This window comes from Ostrea edulis, chromosome 4 (genome assembly GCF_947568905.1).
Source record: "Ostrea edulis chromosome 4, xbOstEdul1.1, whole genome shotgun sequence".
Taxonomy (NCBI): domain Eukaryota; kingdom Metazoa; phylum Mollusca; class Bivalvia; order Ostreida; family Ostreidae; genus Ostrea; species Ostrea edulis.
Window position 1 is genome coordinate 73149383 of NC_079167.1, and position 14273 is coordinate 73163655.

A 14273-nucleotide genomic window follows, 5' to 3' on the forward strand; every position below is an offset into this window, starting at 1 on the left:
ATACTCCGCTTCGCCATTCACAACCAAATTTCAGAAATACTGGAACATGGAGCCCTTAATGGCATCCGATTAACTGAAAGTGTGCGAAAATGTGTAGACGAAATGTCATTGAAATCTCCATGATTTTACATTTTGAAGGGGGTCATAATAATCCCTTATCATATATAGGTCTGTGTTTGATATTCCTTTTTAACGTGATTCCCATATATGGCAGTTTTAATCTCGGCAAGATCTTATTTCGTTTAAACCGCCACCGTTTTCCCCCTTACAGTTTACATGCACGTAAATCGATTTAAATGTCGCTTGTCTGTGTTTGATGATTTTAGTTGACGAATTTAATAATTTCAAGGTTGTCAAGCATAGTTAGGTGTCCTCGTGTGTGATCATAATAACATGTTTACGTGTTCTTGTTTTACAGCTTTTGTACATGGCTCTGGTGCTGTACGCCCCTTCTCTAGCGTTGAATTCAGGTACAGAGGAACTTTCTTAAGAAGTACATGTATTACTATGAAGCTATTCGCAAAATTGTTAAAAAAAAAAAAAAAAAAAAAAAAAAAACACAGAAAAAACCCCCAAAACTATTTAGACAAAACATATTTGAAAATCAGTAACATTTAAACGAGAAAATAACACACCTCTCAATTACATTGATTGAATATTGTTTAACGTCCCTTTCGAGAATTACAAGTGGCTGATTATTTAAACACTACTTTTCAGTGACTGGTTTTACGTTATGGGGGTCTGTAATATCCGTTGGAATTGTCTGTACCCTCTACACAACAATCGTAAGTAACATACATTTATTCTTAATTCAAAGTCCACAAATTCTCTACAAAAAGAGACAAATATTGTATGAAAATGGTGTTAGAATAATGACTGGTGTTTTCGAGTTTGCAGTCTAAGATGAAATAGCAATACTCCTGAGAGGACATTCTGTTAGGAATACAGCTTCCGGTACCTTTTACAAATACTTACTGAATCTCAAATATAACTCTTGAGAATAAATGATGTTTTCGTGTCATTCAAATGGCACATTTTTAGAAGAACGAAAAACAGTTTGTAGTATTTATGCCATAATCATACTTATTATGACAAGGTATTTCAACAAGTTCTTTTCAAATTATCACCTGATCAAGTGCGAAATCATTTACTTCCCGATTGTCTGGTTAACCTGATAAGAGCTGTCTACATATCACGTGTTCTGTACGGGGTTGTTTGCTTTTTTGCGAAAAGAGCAGGGTGGAGCAGAATAAACTTCAGCACGTGTATTCTGTATATTGAACTTTATTAGGCTAAAAGACAATTGTGTTTAGGTTTTCATCCAAACAATTAAGCAGGACCGATAGGGTCGAAAATACATTTTCTTCTCTTAAGGAGGGATAGCACATCTTAAACATTTCAAATTAGACTTTTGAAAAAAAAATGAAGTACACGTATTTACCAAAATGAAAAAAAAGTTTTTAAAGATAATTCACTGAGAGAAAAAAAATGAAATCCCTGCTTGGTTCGAACTTGTGATCTGCATATTGGCAGCCTTATAAATCTCCAAAGAGCTAACAAAAAAGGCAACAAAATTACCTAAAGAAGAACATGTTTGACAGCATATCTATTATTCCAAAACGAATATTAAAACCGGCAATTAGTCACTATATGCACCGTGTATAATACTAACAATCAGCTTAAAGTTTCCTATCAGCATAAAGTATATCAACGAGCACTGTTAAGTTTATCTCAGCCTTATCAAATACCAATTTCTCAGATTTAGAAATGACACACCAAGTAAACGGGGCTAACTTTATCGGTGGAAACAATTTTTCTTCCTTGAAATCGACAGTTTTAGTTTACATTCCTATGCTGTTCTGATTGAAATCCTCTTCTGGCATTAAAAGTTTGATGATTAAATCGTGATGTTTGTTTTAAGTTGGTTTACTTCCTATTCGAAATGTTTCACTCATGCAGCATTAAGTGCAGTACCACAAAATGGCGCTTATGGTCCATTCATTATCGTGACACGTAAACAGTGATATCTGGATCGATCCGTTCTTAAGGTCATATCCGAATGATGCAAACCTTTCACTTCTAATGCCAGGCACTTAGAACAGGGGCTAAGCCCGTTTTGGGCCCGAACTCTGTGATACCATAAATATAGAAAGGGGTCTAACTCTGACCCAGATAAGAAAAACTAACCACTCGTTTCAAATGCCTAAAAATATCTTAAAACTAGGTATGTTCTGCGTAATTTGTCGTTTTCCGTGCATAGATTAATGTTTTAACTACTTGCATGCCAAATTTCAAGTCACAGGTTCTTAAGATAACAAAAATATACGTCACCGTTCTCTCGATTTCACTAATTTTTATTTTTACTAGGACATTTACCGGTCCAGGTTACGGAGTCCTTTCTCGTCTATGACAGCAGCGAAATTTAGACTAGTTTTCGGACCTGTCAATTAAAATTTCACATCACATCTATGTTCGCCGTATCTGGGCCGCTTATTTTACAAAACATCAACTCCTGACTCCAACTGCCATCTTGAGAAACGCACTCAAGATCCGAAATACCTAAAACTTTAAAGAAGGAGAAAATGGGTCAAAATAATCTAAATGAAATAAAATAAACAAAAAATTAAGAAAGCCAAAAATAATGTTCATTTTCCTTCTCTATGTGCAACATCACAAGAATAATGCATGTTTTGATCAATTTTGAGGTATTTGAAATTTAAGTATATCGGGTATTTAGTGTTTTCATTAAAATGGCAGATCTTGTCAACAGTTGATGCTGCTGAGGAAAAATAAGTCGTGTAGCGTCTACACGAAGAACATTATTAAAGTATGAGGAAGAAAGTAGCGCACAATTGATGTGAAATTTTAATTGACAGGTCCGAAATCTTCCAAACTAGTCTGAATTTCGCTGCTGTCATAGGCGAGAAACGACTCCGTGACCTGGACCGGTAAATGTCCTAGTAAAAATAAACAAGTGAAATCGAGAGAACGATGACGTATATCTTAGGTATTTTAAGTAACTCCATACTCGCAGTTTTATCTGATAAAGTATAAATAGGGTATATATTTCCATTTATTGGAGTCAAAACTAATTAATTACCAAATAAAATATATAGGTCACCACACTTTTTAAGATACAAGACATACATAAACAGAATCATATATCAACGTCAGAAAATTTCAATTTTCCTTTTACATTGTTATCAAAATTTCATAAAAACTGGTTATGACGATATAATAGTATTTATAACAGTTTCGTGAAACTGTTTCTTTACAATAATATACAACATCTCTGTTAACAAGAGATGTTTGTAAAACACATATGCCCCCCATGGTGCAAAATTGAAAAGGGTTATACACACACACATCATTTGATTGAGAGTAGTATCATCAAAAATTCAAAATATTGAGCAGACAATATCTTCCTATGTCAAGAGTGGATTGACCATGTGACCTAAAAATCAATAGGGGTCATCAACTCCTGAAGATGTACCAGTGTACCAAGTTTGATGTCTGTCAAGCAAAGGGTTCTCAAGATATTGAACGGACAGTATATCCCTATGTCCAATTTGACCCTTGACTTTTGACCATGTGACCTTAAAATAATTAGTAGTCATCTTCTCCTGAAGATGTACCAGTGTACCAAGTTTGATGTCTGTCAAGCAAAGAGTTCTCAAGATATTGAGCGGACAGTATATTCCTATGTACAGTTTAACCCTTGACCTTTGACCACGCGACCTCAAAATCAATAGGTGTCATCTTCTCCTGAAGATGTACCAGTGTATCAAGTTTAATGTCTGTCAAGCAAAGGGTTCTCAAGATATGGAGCAGACAGTATATTCCAATGTCCAGTTTGACCCTTGACCTTTGACCATGTGATCTGAGAATCAATAGGGGTCGTCTTCTACTGAAGACGTACCAGTGTACCACGTTTGATGTCTGTCAATCAAAGGGTTCTCAAGATATTGAACGGACAGTATATTCCTATGTCCAGTTTGACCCTTGACCTTTAAACATGTGACCTCAAAATAAATAGGGGGAATTTTCTCCTGAAGATGTACCAGTGTACCAAGTTTGATGTCTGTCAAGCGAAGGGTTCTCAAAATATTGAACGGACAGTATATTCCTGTCTGGTGTGACCCTTGACCTTTGACCATGTGACCTCAGAATCAATAGTGGTCGTCTTCTCCTGAAGTCGTATCAGTGTACCAAGTTTGATGTCTGTGAAGAAAAGGGTTCTCAAGATACTGATCAGACAGTATATTCCCATGTCAAGTTTGACCCTTGACCATGTGACCTCAAAATCAATAGGGGTCATCTTCTTTTGAAGATGTACCAGTGTATCAAGTTTGATGTCTGTCAAGCAAAGGGTTCTCGAGATATTTAACGGACAGTATATTCCTATGTCCAGTTTGAACCTTGACCTTTGACCATGTGACCTCAAAATCAATGGGGGTCATCTTCTTCTGAAGATGTACTGGCGTACCAAGTTTGATGTCTGTCAAGCAAAGGGTTCTCTAGACATTGAATGGTGAGTATATTCCTATGCCCAGTTTGACCCTTGGACCTCAAAATCAATAGGGGTCATCTACTCCTTAGGATGTACCAGTGTGCTAAGTTTGATGTCTTTCAAGCAAAGGGTTCTCAAGATATTGAGCGGACATTATATTCCTATGTCCAGAGTAGATTGACCCTTGAACTTTGACCTTTTGACCTGAAAAACAATAGGGATCCTCTTCTACTCATAACTAACCCACATATGAAATATCATTATCATCAAGTGAATGGTTCTCAAGATATTGAGCGGACAACACATGGTCTACAGATCGATCGACCGACCGACAGGTGCAAAACAATATGCCCCCTCTTTTTCAAAGGGGGGCATAAAAATAAAGGAAATATATCGCATAATAGAGTTATTGCCCTTAGATTCAATATTATGAAAGCTATAATTGATTATTTATATATCTTGAAAGAGTTTAACAAGATTGTTTACAATAACTATCGGAAAAGACTCCAATAAAAGTTATGTTCCTATCACACATAAATCTAAATATATCATTAATTTTGCAAAATCTGATGGCATCACAGGGGTGGGTGGGGTGGGGGTGGAATTACTTTAAGCCCAGTAGCTAAGTACTTCGTTACTAGCTTGAAAATACGGATGTATATTTAATTGCTTTTATGAAATTTAGAAATTCATTTCAAAATTAAGGATTATCTCCCTCATGCATAGCTCTTATCCTTAGACGAATTTGGCTCCACTTTTTTGGCACGCTGTTTTTGGCTATATTTAGCTCTAAAACTTCATAGTTATTTCGGATTTCAAACATTTCAGTTGAGCATCACTGAAGAGACATTATTTGTCGAAATGCGCATCTGGTGCATCAAAATTGGTACCGTATAAGTTTTACATTATGACCCCTGGGTCGAGGCCTCTGCTGGTGGACTGTTAGTCCCCGAGGGTCTCTACAGCCCAGTAGCTAAGTACTTCGTTACTAGCTTGAAAATACGGATGTATATTTAATTGCTGTTATGAAATTTAGAAATTCATTTCAAAATTAAGGATTATCTCCCTCATGCATAGCTCTTATCCTTGGACGAATTTGGCTCCACTTTTTTGGCACGCTGTTTTTGGCTATATTTAGCTCTAAAACTTCATTGTTATTTCGGATTTCAAACATTTCGGTTGAGCATCACTGAAGAGACATTATTTGTCGAAATGCGCATCTGGTGCATCAAAATTGGTTCCGTATAAGTTTTACTTTAAGAACCTGTGACTTGAAATTTGGCATGCAAGTAGTTAAAGCATTCGTCTATGCAAGGAAAACGACTAATTAAGCATAGCGCACCTAGTTTAATTTTTTTTAGGCATTTGAAGCGAGTGGTCAGTTGTTGTTTTTTACCTGGGTCAGAATTAGACCCCTTTCTATATTTATGGTATCATAGAGTTCTGACCCAAAACGGGCTTAGCCCTGTGACACTTAAGCGAAGTGACTGTTGCTTCTTGTGTTAAATGTATTAGATTTGTTGGCAATGAAATATAAAGGAAACATTACTTAAACAACTTTTTCTCAAGGTCAACATGGGTACATATTTTCTTTGCAACCATTCCAATCTCGCGTGAATTCCAAATTGAAATCATAGTCTCAGAATAGACCACAATCGATCCAATGATCTACATTACGATAAATCGGGGGAAACCTTAGGATGCGGCTAAGGTCAGGATCGAATGCTTAATATTTAAAAATTCGTATCAAGGTGAAAGTGTTTAAATCTCAAAAACAATAGTATTGTTTTTAATGTCACATAATGCGTTTTGTAAATGAGACTAGACTTCAATGGAAATAATGTAATTTGGATATCACTGGAACCAAAACTTAAAAGGGTTCCGAAGTTTTATGTGGGAATGTAATCAAAATCGTAAAGATAGGGGCTCTAACAATTAAAAATGATAACAAAATTTAAATTCAATGAACTGGATGAAAGGTGAAAAGTGATCAATCTCATAACTCCTATAAGCAATGCAAAATAGAGAGTTGGGCAAACACGGACCCCTGGGTGTACCAGAGGTGGGATCAGGTGCCTCTGAGGAGTAAACATCCCCTGTCGAAGAGTCACACCTGCTGTGAGCCCTATCTCTTGATTAGGTAAACGGAGTAATCCGTAGTCGAAATCAGTATGCCAAGAACAGCCTAGCAATCGGTATGAAACAAGTCAGACAGCATTTGACCCAATGATAGGTTATATTGGCAAACTAGACTGTTATAACGACCATAGAATTTGCGAAATGCTGACTTCAAACGAGACTGTTGAAACTCCTGCACGATCAACTTGTTTGTCAGTAGCCTGCCTCGATTTAAAAACTGACCATACACAGAATAAGCTCTTGCGTATCGAATCAGTTGAGAGATATAAACACTATATGCAGGTTTTTAATGGTATATTGCTACATAAATAAGGGAAGTTGACGATGGAGAAGTTGAAATTATCCCGTTTATCATAAAGTTGAATTGTTAGTTTGCCGTTAATATCTATTTCCAATAAAATATATAAGTATGAAGCAGAAATGGACGACTCTGTGGATCTATCATTAAAACCATGCAGTCTCCCCTATATGGGATAGCAAAGAATGTTTGCTTAGTTACATATTGCTCCTCAGATCTTATGAGAGTTTGGTTACCCTGGTGATTTCAAAGCAATACTGACCGATAAATCGTTACATTTCCGGGCGAATCGCTGCTTGAAAAATTCGAATATATTGAAAAATAATTACATGTGTGATCATACTTTAAATCTTTATAATTACTTGAATTTATTTATATCATTAGGGTGGAATGAAAGCTGTCCTTTTCACAGATTCATTTCAAGTTGGAATGATGTTCGCCGGATTACTTGCAATCTTGATCCAGGGTAATATCGAACTAGGCGGATTTGCAAATGCTTGGGAAGAGGCAGAGAAGAGCGGACGGGTTTACTTCACAGAGTGAGTTTTAATAGGAACTGTTACATGAGATTTGTTTATCATAATCTTACCGAGTGAGTTTTACACCGAGATTTGTATATCATAATTTTGCTGAGTGATTTTTACACTGAGAATTGTTTATCATAGTCTACTGAGAGAGTTTTAACAAGAGCCGTTCCATGAGATTTGTTTATCATAATCTTACGTTGTGAAGAAATGTTAAATCCTATGGAGATTCTGTAAACTGGTTAATGCAAATTTATTTCATCGTTTTGGATGTATCGTAAACTTTTCTATAATGAAGTCTCACTAATTACATCAAACAGAAACGATACTTTGGTGCGTTTAATTGAGCTTTGATTTTGCGTATTTCATTCATCATAGTAATACTGTAAATATCGTTTCTCAGAGCCTACTTTGTAAACTTCTTCCTATTTGTTGTGCAGCTTCAGCCCAGATCCCAAGGTGAGACACAGCGCATGGTCCCTGGTAATTGGAGGAACGTTCACCTGGGTGGCTATCTACGGTGTCAATCAGGCACAGGTCCAACGCTACTGCACATGCCCGTCTCTTAAAAAAGCACAACTGTAAGTTCCCTCTAATGAAATTAATACACTAATAGTGATTTCTCGGGTTTGTTTTGGATTTAACTAAAAATAACTTTCATTTTTCAAAATACATGATCCTATTCGTTGTCGTCTCATGAAAAGTATGCCGAGTTGAAGTTTTGCAGTTCATATACTCTAAAGTGCAAAGGTCGCTCTAAAGTGCGATGGTCTGCGCCAAAGTGCGATGGTTTGTTAACGTTACGGACGCCAAAGTCCGATGGTGCGGAGCAATAGTAACTACTCGGCTATTTCCGTAACCGCAAACCGGTTACGGAAAAGGACGAGCTCGTGGTCCGAATGGGTGTGGAGTTCAGTAACGTTTGTGACGTCACGTCATTCTTAACGTCTTTCAAAATAAAACGGAAGAAATGCAACATGGACGACAGCAACGGCAAGGTTTACACTGTTGAGGATAGTGAGGACGACAAAGTACATTTGTTGTCGAACTATCTACAGTACTTCGTCCAAACATTCTTTAATTCATGATCATTTATTACTTTGACGTACACGCATCAAATTCCTGGGGGTATGTTATGATACAACACATTCTATACGATTTTGCGTTGGAAAATGTTGTGTTTAATAACACGACAACTAAATGGTAATATTCTTATTTCTGTGCATGGATTTTGCACTGATATTTTTGTGAAACAACACACGGTTCAGTCTGTACCACAACACTGTATCGTTTACAAACCAATGGATTTCGGCATGTCCCATTATCGCACTTTAGCGTGTCACACCATCGGGGTTTGGCGCAGACCATCGCACTTTGGAGTCCTACATATATACCTTCAAGCAAGGTGAAGATAACGAACAGTGATCAATCTCATAACTCATACAAGCAATACAAAATAGATAGTTGGGCAAACACGGACCCCTGGACACACCAGAGGTGGGATCAGGTGCCTAGGAGGAGTAAGCATCCCCTGTTGACCGGTCACACCCGCCGTGAGCCCCATATCCTGATCAGGTAAACGGAGTTATTCGCAGTCAAATCAGTGTGCCAAGAACGGCTTAACAATGGTATGAAACACGTCAGACAGCATTTGACCCAATGCGAGGTTGTATTGACGAACTAGATCGTTATAACGACCATAGAATTTGCGAAATGGTGACTTCAATCGAGACTGTTGAAATCCCTGTACCATCAACTTGTTTGTCAGTAGGTTACCTCGATTTAAAAACTGACTATACCCAGAACAAGCTCTTCTCAAAAATGAAATTAATTTTCTTTGGTCTATATGCATTTTACTTCCATTTCTGTCCGAATTCCCAGCCGTTGAAATTGACGTATTACATTGTATATTTATCAAGATTCATACGCGCATTATCCCGTGGAGATCCGGGTTAGAATAGGTCCTCAGTACCCCTTGCTTGTCGTAAGAAGCGACTAAATGGGGTGGTCCTTCGGGTGTGACCGCAAAAAGGTCACGTGACACAGCAGGTGTGGCACGATAAAAATCCCTCCCTGCTCCATAGTGGAATATTCTCGAAAGGAACGTTCAACAATATTCAATCAATCAATCATACGCGTATTTTTCATAATTGCAACCAATTCATGAGGAAATGGCTATTATTACAATTGGTAAAATTGTCAAAAGGAAAAAGTTTTATATATACTTTCGTTTTAGTTATTACAAGTTTATTGTTATTTCGGATTTCTAACATTTCGGTTTGAGCATCACTGAAGAGACATTATTTGTCGAAATGTGCATCTGGTGTACCAAAATTGGTACCTAATAAGTTTTACATTACGAACACTGGGTCGATGCCTCTGCTGGTGAACTGTTAGTCCCCGATGGTCTCTACAGCCCAGTAGCTAAGTACTTCATTACTAGCTTGTAAATACGGATGTATATTTAATTGCTGTGATAAAATTTAGAAATTCATTTCAAAATTAAGTATTATCTCCCTCATGCTTAGCTCTGATCCGTAGACGAATTTGACTCCAGTCTTTGGCATTCTGGTTTTCGTTTTAGTTCTTACAAGTTTATTGTTATTATTTCGGCTTGAGCATCACTGGAGAGACATTACTTGTCGAAATGAGCATCTGGTGCATCAAAATTTGTACCGTATATTTTACATATATAACACGAAAAACATCGCAGAATCCTTGAACAGCTGTTTTCAGCCTGTTTGTCTCTGTACTGTAGGGCTATTTGGCTGAATTTCCCCGGCCTGTGTCTCATCCTGTACTTGTGTTGTCTGATTGGTATGGTGGTGTACGCCTTCTACAGCAAATGCGATCCTTTCTCTTTCAACTTGGTCAAAACATCGGATCAGGTATGGATAACATATTTAACTTTCTTTTATAAATTGCACATGTAAAATATGTACAGATTTAATATATATTCTACATGTACACTGAATAATGACAAGAAACCCCAATATAATTATTTATAAACATCCGTTTCATTACATATTCTAAAGCGATGATTAAGAAACGAGTTTATATTGTGTTATAATCCAATAACATACTAATATACTTTGCTTTTGATATATCCGCCAGGTAAATTCTCATTAATTATTTGTTAATTTGTACATGTAACTGTAAATTAAGTTCTATTGGGTGAATGCCCCCCCCCCCCCCCCCCCCCCCCCCCAGTAGTTATTTCAATAGTGGTAGTGAATGGAATGAATGTAAGGTTGAAAGCAATGATTTGATTGAAGTTAAAATGTTTAACGGCCCTCTCGAGAATATAATACGCATATGAATACGTGACATTTGCCGTAGAAGGGCTTCGAAATTTAGGTCCAAACTCGGCGCTTACAGCCTTTGAACGGAGAGGGATCTTTATCGTGCCACGCCTGCTGTGAAACAGGGACTCGGTCTCATCCGAAGGATCGCCCCATTCAGTCGCCTCTTACGACAAGCAAAGGATACGGAGGACTTATTCTAACCCGGATCACCACGGGACGAAAAACCATTTAGTGAATGAGCGCCCCTGTGAAAGAAAATGAGGCAGTTAAAATAGAAGACCCCCCCCCCCCTTTTCCCTTGCATTAGGATTTGAAGATCGGCCAAATCTTGTTATTTGCTCATTAAGATTGCTTGGCAAGCCAACTTCCAATTTCGTCCCGAATGCCCCCCCCCCCCCCCCCCTCCACCCTTTACAAGCCTGTTCATCACTTGATAAAGACACCTTTCCACAAAAATGTCAAGCATAGCTACATTATACGACATAATGCTATCCATGACAAGTTATTATCTTCCGGGGGGGGGGATATATTGTTTTGATGCCCCCTTCAAAGAAGAGGGGCATATTGGTTTACATTGGTTGGTCGGTAGACCACATGTTGTCTGCTCAATATCTTGAGAACCATTCACTTGATCGTAATGATATTTCATATGTGGGTTGGTTATGAAAAGAAGAGGACCCCTATTGTTTTTCAGGTCAAAAGATCAAGGGTCAATCTACTCTGGACCTAGGAATATACAGTCCGCTCAATATCTTGAGGACCCTTTGCTTGACAAACATCAAACTTGGTACACTGGTACATCTTCAGGAGAAGATGACCCCTTTTGAATTTGAGGTCACATGGTCAAAGGTCAAACTGGACATAGGAATATACTGTCCGTTGAATATCTTGAGAACCCTTTGCTTAACAGTCATCAAACTTGGTACACTGGTATATCATCGGGGGAAGATGACCCCTATTGATTTTGAGGTCATATGGTCAAAGTTCACAGGTCAGACTGGACATAGGAATATATAATGTACTTTCAATATCTTGAGAATCCTTTGCTTGACAGACATCAAACTTGGTACACTGTTACATCTTCAGGAGTTGATTACCCCTATTGATTGTTAGGTTAAATGATCAATCCACTCTTGACATAGGAAAATATTGTCTGCTCAATAATTAGAATTGATGATACTACTATCAATTAAATGATGTGTGTGTTTAACCCTTTTCAATTTTGCACCATGGGAGGGCATATGTGTTTACAAACATCTCTTGTTGTACTTTCTGTCCGTCTGTTTAACACTAAATCATGTTAACGCTCTCCTCCTATGCGGCTTATCGGATAGTCATGAAACTTTGTACAATGCTTCATTGCCATTTGTAGATATGCATATTGTTGAAACAGGAGAATATAATGTTTTTCTATAAGTTATAGTGGATCTAAGAGGGGTGAAGGATGTCGAAATAGCTTGTGAATGCTTATCCTCCTACATGTATATGACTTATCTAATAGACTTGAAACTTTGTACAATACTTCAATGTTATTTGCAGATGTGCATATTGTATGGACAGGATAATCCAATTGCAATCATTAAGTGGATCTCAGGGGTGGAGGGTGTGTAATACATGTAGTTTGTGAACACTTCTCCTATTGCAATCATTAAGTGGATCTTAGGGGTGGAGGGTATGTAATACATGTAGTTTGTGAACACTTCTATTGCAATCATTAAGTGGATCTTAAGGGTGGAGGGTGTGTAATACATGTAGTTTGTGAACACTTCTCCTATATGGCTTATGGGAGTTTATAATGTTTATGTTCCTGTTCATGCTTCCTCCTCCATACCATGCAGTACATAAAGGGGAGGAGAACTCGACCAGTGCAAAACGTGCTGACTTACACTAAAGTGAAACTTAGTTTTACAGCATGAAATTGTAAAGTAATTCACACATACGCACGCATATATATCAAGTAAATGTTTCATATAGCTTCAAAACATTGGCTTATGTAAAATGTAGTGGTCTTCAGATCTACCAAACTATGCATACATACTGTCTTTGATTACAGCTAACGTATGTACACTGTACATAGAGAGCGACCTCGGACATACTCTGTATAATACTCCTACCAATTACATCCATCCTTTGAAAACTGACACATGCGCAGTATTACAAGACTGACATAGCCCCCGTAGAAGACATATATTTCAAATGTCACCATATACGTCGTATGGAGTTGAAACTACCTTCGTTCGATTGCAACTCGGTTAGCCCGAGTTTGTTCTAGAGTGGCTGTCTAGAGTCAACTCTACAATACATGTGACGTTGTTATTAGCTTCATATCAGGAATTTCGTATGTCTTAATGCAAATGAAAATCTTTCTGTCAAATGTTTTCATATACAATGGAAAAAAGGCAAGGGACTGTTTGGAATTTTCCGGAAAAACAGAAACATTTGAATGGTTGACCATAATACAAAATTCATGACACCACCAGGTGTACATTGTATTACAAGTAAAGATTAATAACAACCATCTTATTTTGGAATGTGCTTGTTTACGTAAGCTCGACACACACGGTCAGACTTGCGATTTACGTCTTTATTCCACTAGACATGTTTCGCAGTTTATGAATTTATTTTTAAGCCAAATAGCGGATCAGATTACACTAACATAACACAGTTATATAATAAAGAATATATATTACGGAAGTAGTGGATTTTACAGTAAACATACAGAAAACTAGATATCCCATTAAAACGTAATGCACACGATTAATAATGCTCAAATAAATACATACGCTGAAAAAATGCTTATTGTTTGTCTGCCTCATGAATAGAACAGTGTTATCATCATCTTAACCAATAAAAGTGTCGATCCCCCTATTTTACGTTGGAAAGATGGCGACATGATATTTGCGACAGATATCTAAAAAGGTATGACCTTTGTTCATAAAAAGTTGTTGACGAACTTGCATGTTTATGGGAGAAAAATAATGTTCAGTGAATCCTAACGCATCGCTTGCACCGAGTAACCACGAAGGCTTTTAAATGGCTAACCGTTCGTACCAGGCAAAATGTGTTTAAAGTGCAAATAAAAAATATAAGTGTCTTTACTCTTTAAAACCAACAATATCAAAGTCTTTTGGATAGGTTTTACTTGGCACCATATTTTACAAGTTACATCAAAATTGGTACCGTATAAGTTTTACATTTATCACAATGTGTATTAAGATTTAAAAACTTACTTCTTTCTTATCACTATGAATATTCTACTTTTCTTGCATTGATTCTTCTTATTGATTGATCGTATATCGTTTAACGCCCTTCCCGAGAATTTTTCATTCATATGGCGACGTCACCATTGCCGGTGAAGGGCTACAAAATTTAGGCCTATGCTCGGCGTTTATGGTCTTTGAGCAGGGAGGGATCTTTATCATGCCACACTTGCTGTGGCACAGGACCTCATCTTTTACGGTCTCATTCGATTATTTGATTGTTTTGCTGTTTTCCGC

The 14273-nt window shown here is 37.3% G+C and overlaps 1 protein-coding gene across 1 annotated transcript in view; it reads left to right on the top strand.

Moving 5' to 3' along the window:
• LOC125668324 (sodium-coupled monocarboxylate transporter 1-like) overlaps positions 1-14273 on the top strand; it is a 46812-nt gene that overhangs the window by 12920 nt on the left and 19619 nt on the right. The window contains exons 3-7 of the mRNA XM_048902303.2: positions 419-470; positions 718-785; positions 7332-7486; positions 7912-8052; positions 10230-10359. Of these exons, the coding sequence (XP_048758260.2) occupies positions 419-470; positions 718-785; positions 7332-7486; positions 7912-8052; positions 10230-10359 (546 nt within the window). The remainder of the gene's footprint in view (positions 1-418; positions 471-717; positions 786-7331; positions 7487-7911; positions 8053-10229; positions 10360-14273) is intronic.